Source organism: Podarcis melisellensis, assembly GCF_964234715.1.
Source record: "Podarcis melisellensis genome assembly, chromosome: 2".
Taxonomy (NCBI): domain Eukaryota; kingdom Metazoa; phylum Chordata; class Lepidosauria; order Squamata; family Lacertidae; genus Podarcis; species Podarcis melisellensis.
Window position 1 is genome coordinate 97474869 of NC_138529.1, and position 15556 is coordinate 97490424.

The window sequence follows — 15556 nt, forward strand, 5'->3', positions numbered from 1 at the left end:
GAAGGATGAGGAAGAAGATGACGGAATTCTGAGGGAATCCACGAGTCTGAGCAGCGAGTCAGAGGATTCTCAAAAGGGGGTTACCTTAATCAAGCAAAGGGGAGGAGAAGGGAGAAGCGGAGAGGAGCCCAGTGGAAGACAGAGGAAGCAAGAGACGTCTCAGCCGGAACGGAGAAAAGGGGGTGGAGTCGTCAGCCTCTCGGAGGGAGCAGGATTAGGAGAGAACAGAGAGAGGGGGTTGGAGCAGGGTGTTCAGCCGGAAAGGGTGGAGAGCAGAGCAGGGGGTGGTGTAGCGGTCGAAAGAAAGGTCAGCAGCAACGTACGCGCGCCAAGTTCAAACGTAGAGGCGCGCGGAAGTGGAGAGAGCTCAGGGGAGGAGCCCGGCCCTAAAGCCAGAAAGAGGGGGGAAGAGGCGGCAGAGGATTCAGCCTCAGGCGAGTCACGGAGAGAGGGAACCCAGGGGGGCAGGAAGACCCTGCGGAAAAGAAAGGAGAGGAAGAGGTGGTCTAGAGCCAGGCTATTAAGTTGGTGCGGAAGAGGGGAGGAGTCAGAGGGGACTTCAGCGGTCTAACGTGGCAGACGTACGGCCACAATGCTGAACTGTATGAGAAGCAGAAATCTTCAATAAACTTTTCCTGTGAATAAGCTGCAACGGAGTGAGGTCTCTTGTGAGCTGGGACCAGACCTGGGTGGCCGTGACATCTTCTTAACCATGTTTCCTGCTCTCTGAACTTGCGCTAGTTTGGCAACACCTTTCATACAAAATCAAGTTGGACATCTGGTGCAGTATTTCGGCTAGGCCTCTCCATTTCCAAGCGTAATGGAACAGCCGTGCTCCATTTTCTTTGGAACTAGGCTTCTGCTGCCCAGTTCCTAATAACTCAGCGTATTACCTCTGATCTGGTGGTGTGTCAGAAATAAGCTAGAAAAGTTTTGCTTTCATTGTTATCCATTCAGTTTGCTGACCTCTCTGAGTCTAACTACCTTCCAAGGTAGTTAAATTGTGTGGTGATTATAGCAAAAAAAAGAAGAAGTTTGCCTGAGATTAGAATATCTAGCATACCCCATAGATTTCTAGCATAGAAAGCCAGCTAGATTTCTATCTAGCATACTGTATTTTTCGCTCTATAAGATGCACTAGACCACAAAACATTCTGAATCTCAGAAGCCCCCAGAACAGCAAGAGGGATCGCTGCGCAGTGAAAGCAGCAATCCCTCTTGCTGTTCTGGCTTCTGGGATAGCTGCGCAGCCTGCATTCGCTCCATAACACACACACACACATTTCCCCTTACTTTTTAGGAGGGAAAAAGTGAGTCTTATAGAGCAAAAAATATGGTACTCCATCTATCTAGCATACCCCATAGATTTCACTTCCGGCTTCAAAAATGCTTGTTCTTTTAACGTAGCCACGTTCTGTCTGGCCAAGCAAGAAAGCCCTGCAAATATTCACGCTGGATTTTGTCTGTGTAGAGTTTCACCCTCCCTGCCCCCAGTCCCAAAGTAGGCTCTGGATATGAGTCTGCATGCCTGATTATGTAATAAGAGCCTCTGTCCACAGCAATCCAAGAAAGAAGAGCCAATATCCTGTTAGACTGAGTAGTGCATAATTGTTCCTAGAGCTTGCAGAGTTCCTACTTTGGAAAGAGCTTGAGATTCCAGCACAGTGACATGTACTGAATTTGGCTCCCTCTTATATGATATATTAAGGGGTTGGGGAGGGGGGGAATGGTGTGTAAAAAGTTGTCTAAGCGTTTTGTCTCAAGCTCATAGAACAGTGCCTCTTCTAGCATCCAAAAGCAGAAGCAGCCTCCCCAAAAACTTTGCTTTTCAGTTCTCAACTGGGATAGCCCCCAAATTCCATATCTTCAGCTGAATGTAGCTACAGTCAGGCGGGGCCTGTAGGGAACGGAGCCTTGTTTTTGTTTTAGCTTTGTTCTTTTGATCAGTGTGTCCCCCCCCCTTTTACATGAAATCTAGTTTTGTCTAGAGAAATGGTGATTGAGCAGTTGAGACACTTGATTAAATCCCTGGAGGTTATGAGTTGCTTACACAGAGATTCCTTTTGCCTGTGAAGGGCTGCCCTTTAGAAGCCCCACCCTGACTATCTGATTTCAGCAGGAAAGCCTACAAGCAGCTGCTCAACGGTGATCACCGAGAGAGGGAAATGTGTGCTGGATCTGCCCCATTCAGGATGCACGCCTGGACATGTTTACTAAGGAGTAAGCTCCACTGGAGAGGCTGCTGCCTTAGCTAAAAAAACCTCGAAGATTGCAGTGCAAATGTTCAGGATTGCAGCCTCATACTGTTCAACTGCCCTGAAAAATCCCAGGACCGTCCCCAAAACCCTTTAGTCATCATGGCTTCTCACGGTGACATGGAGATCCCGATTTCCCTTCAGTACACCGTTTCAGAGTTCAGATCCATGTGTCTCTCTTAACACATTTCTTAGCTCCATGCCTCCCTCTCCCTCCTCCCCCACCCAATAAGCAGCACTTCCTGTTTGTATGAAAACGAGATCCGGGTCACTTGAATGCTCCTAAGAACGCCTTGGTTCTGGCTTGCTTTATTTGGCCTCTGTGTCCCTGCCTTGAAGGCAGCGGTGTGGGGGGGACAATACTATTTTTATCTGAGGTATGTTGGAGGGGGTTAGCAGCCTTAGTGGAGAAGACCTAATGTAAGCGTACCAGATACTTCCCATCCCTCTTCCCCCTTGTTTCTCCCCTGCGCCCCGTGTATCTGCTGGTCAGAGCATGGTATGTCCATTAACTGCCTTCTAAGTAACAGGGACGCAGGTGGCGCTGTGGGTAAAACCTCAGCGCCTAGGACTTGCCGATCGTCAGGTCGGCTGTTCAAATCCCCGCGGCGGGGTGCGCTCCCGTTGCTCGGTCCCAGCGCCTGCCAACCTAGCAGTTCGAAAGCACCCCCGGGTGCAAGTAGATAAATAGAGACCGCTTACTAGCGGGAAGGTAAACGGCGTTTCCGTGTGCTGCGCTGGCTCGCCAGATGCAGCTTGTCACACTGGCCACGTGACCCGGAAGTGTCTTCGGACAGCGCTGGCCCCCGGCCTCTTAAGCGAGATGGGCGCGCAACCCCAGAGTCGGACACGGCTGGCCCGTACGGGCAGGGGTACCTTTACCTTTACCTAACAGTACATCTTTGGATGATGAAAGAGAGCGAAGGAGTGTTCACATGCACAGTCAGCTAAGATTTTGCAACTTTTGAATTAACCCCATAGCTGTCCGCACTTAGCTTGGGATCTGCACCTTAAGCATATTATGGTTCATCTGTCAGAGAAATATATTTTAAGCAGTCCCTTCAGAAAGCACTTTCTGCCCTCTTGGGTCCCAAGTGGACCTGTACCAGCTCCTTGATAAGAAGTACAATGAAAGCAACTTCACCTACAACAAGCAAAGTAATTATGAGTGCAAGAGAGGCATCATAATTTGCTTTGAAATTGCAACAGGTTTTGTAATTTTGTGGTAGCTACATCTCTCTTCTGCTTGTTGGTACACTAAGGCTCTGCCCTATCTCCACACACACTTTAATCTGCGTTAATGGCAACAGCGGGACAGATTGCTAAAGGCTTGGGGGGGGGGAAGAGTTTCAATTATTTAAAACAACAAACACTGAAAACCACGTGACATTGTAGCTATAAAGAAAAACGTGGATATTTGTTGGAATAACTATATATTTTTATTGGACCAAACAGGTTTTTAAAAGAGTTTTCCCCCAAACTCCACAGGTTTATGATGAGAGATTTAGTTTTTGTTCACAACTGAAAGCTATCTGGTTATTCTTCTCTGAAAAATCAGTCCAGTGTCACTGACTTGAAGCTTACTAGGCTTTACCTTGGAGATTTCTGGTTGTTCTAAACCCTTCAGAAGCAAAGGAGCCGATACAATTCTTCAGCACTGAGAACAATACCTTTCGAATCAAGCCTTTTCCTGCCTTCAGGTCAGTTCAGGTTTCGTGGTGCCATTTCAAGTATGGCCAAGCAAAAATGGTAATTATTTGAGTTAAGGGTGCAATCTTGTCCATGCTTTCGCAGAAGTAAGACCTGTGAAATTCTATGGTGCTTCCTCCCAGGTAAATGGGCATAGGGTGTTACAGCCTTAAGGTGATATGAATTGGAAGAAGAGCATAGTTGGCCATTCATTCAACTGGATTTTTTGTTCATTGGCACTGCATATTGGCTTTCAGACATGCATTTGGTGCAATGCTCATAAACCATAGGGAGAGGGGTCTAGTGGGATTTTCTCTAGGCAAAGAATATAATAACCTGGTGGATCCAGCCAATGGCCCATCTAGTCCAGCATCCTCTTCTTACAGTGGCCAATCAAATGCCTCTGGGAAGGCAAGAAGCACAAGAGCACACTCTTCTCCCCTGGATTCCTGCAACTGGTATTCAGAAGCATTGCTGCCTCCAGCTGTGGAGGTAGAGTACAGCCATCATGGCTAGTAGCCATCAATAGCCTTTACCTCCATGAATTTGTCTAATCCTCTTTTAAAGCCATCCAAGTGGGTGGTTTTCTCTGCCTCCTGGTGGAGCGAGTTCCATAGTTTGACTTTGCCCTTGATCAATACCAGCCTGCCTTCTGTAGCTCAGTTGGTAGAGCATGAGACTCTTGATCTTAGGGTCATGGGTTTGAGCCCCGCATGAGGCAAAAAGATTCTTGCATTGCAGGGGGTTGGACCAGATGACCCTCGACAATTCTATGATTCTATAGGGCAGGCATTGCCAAACTTGGCCCTCCAGATGCTTTGGGACTACAACTCCCATCATCCCTAGCTAACAGGACCAGTAGTCGGGGATGATGGGAATTGTAGTCCCAAAACATCTGGAGGGCCAGGTTTGGCCATGCCTGCTATAGGGTGTCAGACTACCAGCTATTATGCTTTGATATAAAAATGTGTAAACCTAAGTTTAGTGGAGTCTAATGGTATAACTGTAGTTTAGGGAGACGGCCTGGGGGGGTGCGGGTCGCCTGGAGTCAGGGCCCTGAATCTACATATTGAACCAAGAGGGCAGGGGAGAAGAAGATGCCCAATCTGATGCCCTGCTCTAGCCTCTAGCCACCAAGGCCTAGGGATGCTTGGCACAAATCATAGTAGGATTTTTGTTTTATTTTTTTAAATCACGGTTCTGAGCAGCTGTTCAAATAAAGTGTGAATTTCATGTTGGTCAGATGAGGTTGGCAAGGCAGGTGGGGATGTGAACGGAGTCAATGTGTAGGCTCCTGTGTGGTGGCTTGCCACACATGGACTCTGGAAAAACATTTGGGCTGCTGGCCCATGAGATGGACACCTGAGGCTTCCTGTGTAGCTTGTTTGGCTTGCGGTGCGAAGGCTAAAGTGATGTAACCCAGGAATGAGGTAATCGATGAGCTTATGTGTGCGTGCATGTGCTCACACACTTACTCAATAGCCAGGAGTCCCCCTAATGGAGGATGCCTGAGAAACAGCGACCTAGAAATAGAAACGAGCTTTTGTTTACTCTTGTCAAAGTCAAGAGAGGAAACGCTGGAAACTCATCATGCTTAATTGGGTGCTGTCAATGCTGTGTAGTTGCTGACAGGCACCCGGGGAAGGTAGCCTGACTAGGAGATAGGCTTTTGGTCTGGCGCTTTTTTGCCAGGTTTGCCTTGTTGAACCCCATCTATTGTTGACCTGTGGGCCAAACGGAAGATTGTAGTTGATGGCTCAAATCCATTTTCATCAACAGGGGACCCATGCTCAGTTTGCAAACTCAAGGTTTGCCTCGGTTCCTGAATTCTAAAATAGGAATAACAAAGGTTCACTGCAGAAGAGCTATGCCAGAGAAATCAGTAGCCATATTCACACCTGGCCCTAAACCTGGGTTTATTGCTGTATACTCAAGCTGGAGGGATTTACTTCCAGACAAAGGATTTGCTTTCAGTTTACCTGAATCTTGGTTTGTCTTGTCGTCTTGATTCAAATAAACTGGCTTGTCCGCTGAGCCAGCTCAGCCTTCTAACAGGCTTGCAGGAAGTTTGTTGTGGCTCATTTCTTCTAACTTGCAGGAGTATCCTGTTGTGCCAGGTGCCAGGAAGTAAACCGAAGTATGAAATGTCCCAAGCTATCAGTTCATTGACCTAATTTTCCACCTCCTGTTAGTGCCTGTTGGTGTCCTGTCGCCACCCACTCCCTTGTTCCTGCTGTGGACTTTCGCTCTGCCTAGCATTGATGGTTGGAATTCCCACTTATGCAAAACGTATTGATTTTTCCTGTGCTGCGAAATGCAGGTGGTTGGCGGTGAAGCTGTAGCATGAAGGTGATACTCACGTAAGCAAACAGTGTTCGGCAGTCCTCCACAAGCTATTCTGGCATCACTCTGTAGCAGAGACTCTTGTGGCACCATAAAAAACGATGCACGTGCTTTTGTGGATTAGAGCCCACCATGCCACAGTAAAACCACAACCCTAGGACTCTGATAATGCCTGCTGGCTGCTTGGGGATAGCATAGAGAGGAATACGTGTGAGAGTGTGTGTATATCCTAACCTACGGTACAGAGGCAAAAATGTACATAGTGCATCACACTGTTTATTCATGTTAAGCTTGTGATTCGCCAAGACCCCTGGATCCTTTTCTTATGTACTGCTAGTAAGCCAGGTCCTTCCCCCCCCCCAAAAAAAAATCTTATATTTGTGCATCTGGTTCTTCCTGCCTAAGTACAGAACTTTACATCTGTCTCTATCAAAATTCATTTTGTGAGTTTGGGCCCAGGTCTCCAATCCATTAAGGTCACCTTCAATCTTGGTTCTGTCTTCTGTGACATTATCTACCCCTCCCAGTTTGGTGTCATCTGTGGATTGGATGAGCTCCACCTACTTTTGCCTCTGAGCCTTCCCAAACACTGGCATGTAGTCCCCGTGTGTTTACCTGGAAGGAAACGTGGGCCTTGGGGTGACAAAATGTCCCCTGCCCCTGGTTATGAGGCAGTGCTAGACAATGAGGTGGGTGGGAAATCTTTTCTGCCAGAGCTCAGTTGGTTTAAGCTTCACCCCTTAACATCAACCCTGGTCGTATTTGTACTGCTGTGTATTTACGGACTGTTCTTTTCCCGTCTTATGGAGAGGAATGGTTCCTTATGGATAGGAGATTAGGGTAGGAGCCGGCCTGCTTCTCTCCCTTTTGTTACAAAGCAAGCATATCGCCCATCTCGCTCCAGGGCCAGTGCTGTAACTAATTAAGAAACTGGTATACGCAGCGTACGTTGAGTTTCACAGCGGCTGACCCAAGCATGTCAGGAGTGCATATCCAGCCCCTGGCCTGCTCTTGTTATGTATCTGAGTTCCACCTGAACAAACAGCCTCTCTGCAATGGGGCTTGAGAATCTGCCAAGCTTTCCCTTGGGAACTAGTGATTCGGTGGCCTCAGAGCACAAAGTGGGGGCTACTTTTACGAATACTCACTTCCTGCCTGAAGAACATACTTAAGAGACTGCAGTTTCCTTTCCGAAGTGTTGCACTCTTAAAGGGTCAGCAGAGGCTTTCAGTGTGGGGCAAGGATCATTGTTCGTAGGTGTTTTTTTCTTAATGCAGATCAGTGGGAAGCCCACTATTGCAGCTGGTAGAGTACACAGATCTGTGTCCTTCAACTAGGGGATAGCCAACGCGATGGTCTCCACATGTTGCTGAACTGCAGCTCCCATATTGATCCATCTAGAGTGCCTCATGTGTGACCACCCTCAAGTATGGATTGGAGACCATGCAGGAAGAAAAGAGAATGTGCACCTCGGGGATGCTTCTGCTTTCAAAACTTGAATGGGCTTTGTTGAGAAGCTTTCGCTCAGATGATGGTCCCTGTTTGATGTTTCATCACCCAGAGCCTATAGAGGCTGAGGAGCTGACTTTGATTCCCTTGATATCCATCTGTAGTACCATATACATCTGACATCAAATGGACTGAAATGGTTTGGGAGCTGTCATGTGTTTCCTTAGCTGATCATGAATATGCCTCTCTGCATGCTGATCAGTTAAGATAGAGTGGTAGATGCAAGTTTTAACATTACTTAGGTTGGAAGTATGCACAGACTGATGTGTTGGAACCAGTCCCAGCTGGGCTCAGAGGAAGGACTAGCTGCTGCTGCTTACTCTCCTCCTCCTCCTCCTCCTCCTCCTCCTCCTCCTTCCAATTATTAACAGGTTCTTTCAAACATTTTGCAGCACAACTTCCTATCTCTACCTTTCCCTCACCTATTTCCCTCCACCTGCCCATTTTCGAAGGTGGGCTTGGGTTTCGGGATAGCGTCTCTTACTTACATCCATTACACTTATGAAACATAAGCAGAGCATCATTAGGGCATTTTTAATGCACCAAACCATAAAAATAAAATAACAACACCGTGAACAAAAAACCTCTCCCAGTGTGGTCATAAATCCTGAATTCTTTCTTGCACCCTTGGCATGTTGTTGGGATGGCTACCTCTTTATGAAAGGCTGATCTGGATGGTTTTTATAGAATGTAGAAGTTGAAACTGGCTGTGACTAAGCAAGCGACTGCTTAAGAGACGGAAAGCCAGAAGGCCCATTCCTAGCAGCAGTGCTTGATTCATCCCATGTGACCTCTTTTTGATCTAGATCTCCAGTCATGGTCTGGCAGCCCTTTATAACACGAGACCTTGCATGTCCTCTGGTAGAAGGCATTTCTAGGTGGTTTAATTGTTCTCCTTCCGCATGTACATATCTGAATATTAATAGAACGAAAAGGGAGGTGCAGAGCTCCCCTCTTGTTTGAAGCTTCCTTTTGGTTTTGATGCTTATAGCAGGTGGTGCCTTAATGGGGGTTTTGCTGTGTTAAGGCTTCCTTCCACCCCAACTCCCTAAATTAACAAAGCTGAGCCAATACTGAAAGCTGATACTAGATGAAGGCCAACCGTGTGATTTTCCCCTGCCTCCCTGTTCTCCTCATGGCAAACCAAAAATAGCCTTCACCCTGTGGAAGGAAAGTCTTCCCCCTCCCACTTGTACTTGTGGAAAAGGCTGCCAAAAAGATTTATCAATAAAAAAACCATGAAGACGTTTAGCACCGGCCTACCCACTGGGATTAAGGTGTAACCTTAGCTTCTCTTAAGGGATACTCCAGTATTCCTAGAAAAGCCATGATCCTTTTGAAGTAGCCCCACCTGTTTTGCTCTGTCATTTCTCACTCCACCTCTAGCGCATACGCACCTTTCTTACCTTTTGTTTTACTATGCCAACTGCTTCAAATTGTGAATAATAATGCAACACCTTATTAAGAAATAAGTACATTTATATAAGGAGGTTTGGAGGGTGGTGTCTGCATGTCATCTGTGTTCCCCTTCTCCCAAGAAAGTGCAAGACTCACCAAGGCTCTCTTAGCTGAGACTGAGTTGCATTGAACTCTGCGGGGCTTACTGTCAGGTTAACAACATGTAAGACCAGGTTGCACATTTTGAAGGGCAACAGTATGTATGTGCCTCTTGCACAAAGTGTTCAAGGTCAGTATGCTTCATCTGTGGAGATGTTAATTGTGAATAGCGTATACTGGAGGACTTCAGTGGAACGCTTGCCCATGTGGAGTAATCAGAGTTTCATGTAGTGATTGCTAAAAAGCCCCAGCACATTATTATGATTAGATCCGGAACGCCTTGGAAGTTGAACATTTTTGCCCCCGAAGTGACTGTTCTGGTTTTACCCGGAACTGACTGTTCTGGTTTGCGAACGTTCTTTGGAACCCAAACATCCGATGGGGCTTCCGATTGGCTGCAGGAGGTTCCTGCAGCCAATCGGAAGCTGTGCTTTGGTTTCCGAACATTTTGGAAGTCGAACGGACTTCCGGAATGGATTCCGTTTGACTTCCAAGGTACAACTGTTTTGGAGAAAGGTATGGCATTGCAGAGGCCAGGAAGGCTGGGTGTTTGCCACAAGGTGCAATCTCGACTGTCACCCTACCTGCTCTCCCTTACGATGACAACCGATGGTGCAACTTGAATAGGCTCTAAACAAGTAGGTGGACCAGTGACAAGATAGAAATCAATGTAGTTTGGGCTACACCCAAACTAGCATGGTTGTAGTCTTGACTGATTTCATTACCCCGCTCTGCAAATGGTGGTGGTGCTATTTTAATTAACAGCTCCATCTCCTCTAAACAATAACCACAAAAAACCACCTCACATTTAGTATAATTTTCTCCAGCCAAGTTAGACCATAACTAGGTCAGTTGTTGAGCTTGGTGGGAGTGGGGGAAGCTGTTGAGGTCCACCTAGGACAGAGGGTGGCACTGCAATGGGTCCCAACTGCCTATGGGTCTGCTTTGTGTGCTTATAACAGAAATGGCGCTCGAGTATGGTTGGTTAATTTTACTTAAATGGTCCTAGATCCCTATAGCCAAATCAGGTTGATGAAAGTGGCTTATCCGACAGCGGTGACAAAATAAGATTCTTCTGTGGACCCCTGCACCTTTGTATTGGTACTGTTTTTTCACACTATTCATTCCTGGCTTCCGGTCTCCGATCAACACAGAGAGTCAGTTTAGACTAACTCTAGTGCTTCCGTCAAATGCACCGTCTAATCCACACACTGATGAGGATGGAGTTAAAGACCGTTGGCTGATATGTTGCAAAATTCCTGTAGGTTTTACTTGCACACATACCTGCCTTGTGTCATTCCATCTGGGCAATGCATAGTTTTATATAGCGGAAGTGACTGAAAAGAATTTACATTACTTTGCTCTGTTTGACTATATATCTCACCCTTCCCAGCTTGCAGGTAGGGGGCCTCTCATATGGCCTTGTTCTTGTATTACATCTAAACGAATAGCTTTGAAGTCTTCCTCCTATTCTGCCTGGTGAACTGCGCTGTGTAACTTGAAAGCTTGTCTATGCCAGCATATGCCTGTCTAATAAAAGGTATTCTCATACCATTAAAAAGAATAATAATAATAATAATAATAAAAATCTAATCTAATTGTCTCCATAAAATGGACTGCATGCCATCCTGGAGCCAAACAAGTTAGGAGAGACTTGTTTATTAGATGCTAGTACTTATTTTTAACACAAGGGAGGGGAAAGTGGATTATGTCAGATTCTTCTCCTTTCTGTATTGTAGGAATCGCAACAAGATCTCCAGCATTGAAGCGAGCCAACTGGAGCCCTATATTGCCCTGGGAACGTTAGATCTGAGCTCGAATAACATCACGGAAATCCGAAGTGGCTGTTTTCCAGTGGGGCTTCGTATAAAGGATCTGTAAGTTCCTCCCACACATTTTTTTTTATTTATTTAAACATTTTATGGGAAAGTATCTGTTTATACACCAAAGGCTGACTTTTAAAACCTATTTCTTTTAAAATTGGATTACAGGGATGGATTATAAATCAGTTGGGTGTTGCTTTTGTGTGTGTGTGTGTGTGTGTGTGTGTGTGTGCATATTATCTCAGTTCTTTAAGTTTACGTATGATGCAGGTTGAAAAAAGTCCTTGTTGTTCCTTTCGCTTGCTCTCTTCTGACGGTTTTAAACAGACAGATGATGGAGCAAGAAAGCTGAACACAGCAGTAATCCAGGGCAGGGGTCTTTGGTCCCTAGGCTGCTGCATTCTCTTATTCCCACTTGCTGTAGCAAAGAGAACAGGGGTTTTTTGGGGGGGGCAGTGGAGGTCAGGGGTTGGGGAAGAGAATGAGCTACAGAAGCTTGATTGTGCACCACTAAGAGAGAGGCCAAGTGCCAATTATTTGTATGGGATTTTTAATCAAAACTTCTCTGCTCTCTTTTTACTGCGTCACATATTATGAAAATGCTCGTGCTGCAGGGTTGTACACGGTTGTAAATGTCTGTTTTTATAAAGAAAGGAGAAAGACAAATTGTGACTTCTGGCTTGGATTATGTCACAGCTGAACTATACTGAACGTTGATGTGCGGCGGTTTTCTGATTTTTATTTTCTACAAAGTGGTCTGCAGCAGAAGCTCAGAGGCAAAAATTTGTACTGGTAAAGGCATATTTTTGTAAACATTGCTTTATGTGACCCTCAAGAGGTACAACGTTTAATGCTGTGAAATGAAACTGAGTGCTAAGAATACTGTGTCTTTCGCTTTTCACTATGCATTATTGAAATTGAGTAGGGGTGGACAGAACACAGATTGAAATACCACTGGTTAGATTACTGGGTAAATTCCTAGGGATTCTGATTGTCAGTTGTTCAGCAATAGCAACAACAAAAGGCTGTTCTCTTCCCACACCTCCTTACACACATACAGGCTAGGCTATTTGAATCACCTGATGTGTAGCAAATCAGATGGAGATTTATACTTGTTTATCCTAGTTATCCCAGTTGATGGGTTACTTCTTCTTCTTTGGAGATCACTCATAGCTGAGTAAGATTGTCTTCTATGAACACGGTCTTAACCGTGAAGTGAAGGCCAGTTCTGGATCTGCACATCCTTCCACAGTGGGGACATAGGTTTCTGGGTGGGAGTTGATCACGATGAGGGTTTGCCAAATGTGCCTTCCTCTTAGCACATTTCTCCCTTTTGTCCTGAGTTTGAGCGTCTTCAGAGTCCATGACACCTTTGGTAAAGGCTGTTCTCCAACACTGGCTCACAGGCCAGTGTTTCTTAATTGTCGGTGTTTATACAGATACCGTATTTTTCGCTGTATAAGACTCACCAGACCACAAGACGCACCTAGTTCTTGGAGGAGGAAAACCAGAAAAAAAAAAGATTCTGAATCCCAGAAGCCAGAACAGCAAGAGGGATCGCTGCGCAGCGAAAGCAGCGATCCCTCTTGCTATTCTGGCTTCTGGGATAGCTACGTAGTCTGCATTCGCTCCATAAGACACACACACATTTCCCCTTACTTTTAGGAGGGAAAAAGTGAGTCTTGTAGAGCAAACAATACGGTAATTGACTATTCCTCCTGAGGCAGCCTTTTGCATCTTGCTTTGCCATCCTGCAAGCCCTCATTTTGCACTTGGCTCTGTTTGATGGACCTTGGGTTCTGTTAAAACAAAAAGCATCCAAGAAAAGAAGCTATGTAGTATGAGCCAGTATTTAAGTCAAACTGAATATAGATGCTAAATTCCAATAATTGCACTCTTCCTGTTAGGCTATAGTATATGTTTGCTCTGTACCCCTTCACTTCTGACATGGCATGTATCAGCTACTGATTCCTCTGGGAGGTTGAAGGTGCTGAGGTCCCTCTGGGGATCTCTTATCATCAGCTGTCTAAATTGTGCTAATGGGAAAATTGGCTTGGCTTGTCTGTGGAGGGGGGAAAACATTGGATTTTTTAAAATAATAAAAAACTCACAATGTGTCTAATGTCACCAGCCACTCAGATAAAGAGTGAACAGCCAATACCTCTGACATAGCCGTTTAAATGTTCTGTGATGAATTATTACAGGCACCTGGGGAGCAACAGAATCAGCATCCTGGAGACCAAGGCTTTTGATAGCCTGTCACGATCCCTTCTAACGCTTCGCCTGAGTAAAAACAGGATCACCCAGCTTCCAGCTAAAGCATTCAAGCTGCCCAAGCTAACACAACTGTGAGTAGAAATGTGCAGTTTAATTATGGGCAACCAAACTTTATGGAGACAAACGTTCCCTGAGGACATGCTCACCAAATGCAATCCTCCTTCACGTCCATAAAATGTTGGATAAACTATATTTTAATGGCCCTATGGTGACACCTAATAAAGCAAATTAGGAATAGGTTGGTTTTTTTCCTGGTGGTCCTGCATGGCCTTGAAAAAGCCCTGTTGGGAGAGTAATCTGATAATAATAATAATAATAATAATAATAATAATAATAATAATAATAGCAGCATTAATTACTTAGAACATACAGTGAAGACCACTGCACTAGTCAATCCAGCCAGTGCATTTATTTTTCTCGTTCCTTTTTGTTACTCCCTTTGTTTCACAAGAGGGCAGTGAAAGCGAATTAGGTCAGAGGGCTTTCTCGAAACCCTGTTTTCAAGACCACACATGGGTCTTTTATTTGGTAATAAAACTACAACGAGGGAAGGCTGTTAAAGTGTGCGGTTGACATTTAGATGGGCAAAATGGTGCTTTTGATGAGTTAGCACACACGTCGTTGTTTGTGCAGTCAGAGCGTAGTGTGGGCTGCATTTGATCACAAATACACATCTGCATCTGCGAAGGTGCTTTGTGCGCAGATAATTGACCTTTGGCTTCAACATTCGCTTGCTGCTTTCTAGTCGCTTGGAACCCGACTCAAAGGCTGGATCACGCACCATTTAGTATATGATTTCAATTGACATTAAAAAAAACACACAATGGAGATTTTTATATGAAGAGACAAAATAACTTGTGAATCTCTTTTAAATTTTACACAAGCTAACAAGTAGGATTTTGGTCAGGCACTTCCCTCTGGTGAAAGTAAATGGTCACCTGTTCAAACAGTGGATTCATAGAAGATTCCTATTTCCTTCACTGCAAATCCTCTGCAGAAAACGGGAGTTCAGTTTTCCTCTGTGATAATCTTCCTTCTTTGAATATTTTTAGGGCATTCGAAGATAACAACCCAGCTTCTAATGCTGTGCAGCTATTGGGGGCCTACTGTTTGTAGCAGTAGTGATCCGTAGGGCAGCACAGGTGGGGCAGCGTTGCTCACCTGCGTTCTGAACACAGGTGAACTTTACTGCTGGTTCCTGCAAAGGAGAGGGCTTGGGGATGGAGCCAACCTGACTTTTCTGCCACCACATTGCTCCCTATTTCCCATCCCTTTTCCAAGAACCAGCAGCAATGCTCACTGCTCAGAAGGCCACCTCATCAGCAGTGCCCCCTCACCAGCCTCTTCTGCTAGATTCATAGTTGCACATTAAATATTGTTCTCTGGGCAACCTCAATTAAATTATTTCTGTAGCTGTCCAGAGACTCTTAATACAAAAGCTCAAAGTAATGTTGAGAGTGGTCTTGGTCTCCATAGGGTTGGACCCAGAAGTCTCTTCTGTTCACCAATGAGCTGTGTATACCTTGCACTTGGATACAATGCTTCAGATCCAAAGTATAGGCACTCTCTTGTTTCGTGTTCTTCAAACGATGCATATTAAGAGCAGCAGAGGTTTTTGGTTCTTGTTCCCCCATCCTCAACTCACTGGAAAACAATGGTCTTTTAACACCCTTCTGTGCTGTTGGCAATTTTAGGGAGCTGAACCGGAATCGCATTCGTCTGATAGATGGCCTGACGTTTCAAGGACTGGACAGATTAGAAGTTCTGAAGCTCCAGCGAAACAACATAAGCAAGCTGACCGATGGTGCTTTCTGGGGTCTGGCCAAAATGCAAGTTCTGTAAGTTAAAAGATGGTTATTACTCATAAGTTCTAGGCATGTACTGCAGATGCCTGGTGGGTAATTTCTGGCGTGCAACTTACAGTAGCATTGGTGTACCAAGGCTTTTGTAGAGATGCACTTTGACTTGATAGCCAAAGTGCACCTCTGTCTATAAAGATAGGATAGCCATCTTCAAATATCTTAAGGGATGTCGCGTGGGACAGGGAGCATGCTTGTTTTCTCCTGCTCTGGAGGGCAGGTCTTGAACCAATGGCTTCAAGTT

The 15556-nt window shown here is 45.4% G+C and overlaps 1 protein-coding gene across 1 annotated transcript in view; it reads left to right on the forward strand.

Annotated features, from left to right (window-relative positions):
• The window catches only part of LRIG1 (leucine rich repeats and immunoglobulin like domains 1), a 139261-nt gene that overhangs the window by 90402 nt on the left and 33303 nt on the right, over positions 1-15556 (forward strand). The window contains exons 4-6 of the mRNA XM_081901451.1: positions 11093-11230; positions 13381-13524; positions 15148-15291. Of these exons, the coding sequence (XP_081757577.1) occupies positions 11093-11230; positions 13381-13524; positions 15148-15291 (426 nt within the window). The remainder of the gene's footprint in view (positions 1-11092; positions 11231-13380; positions 13525-15147; positions 15292-15556) is intronic.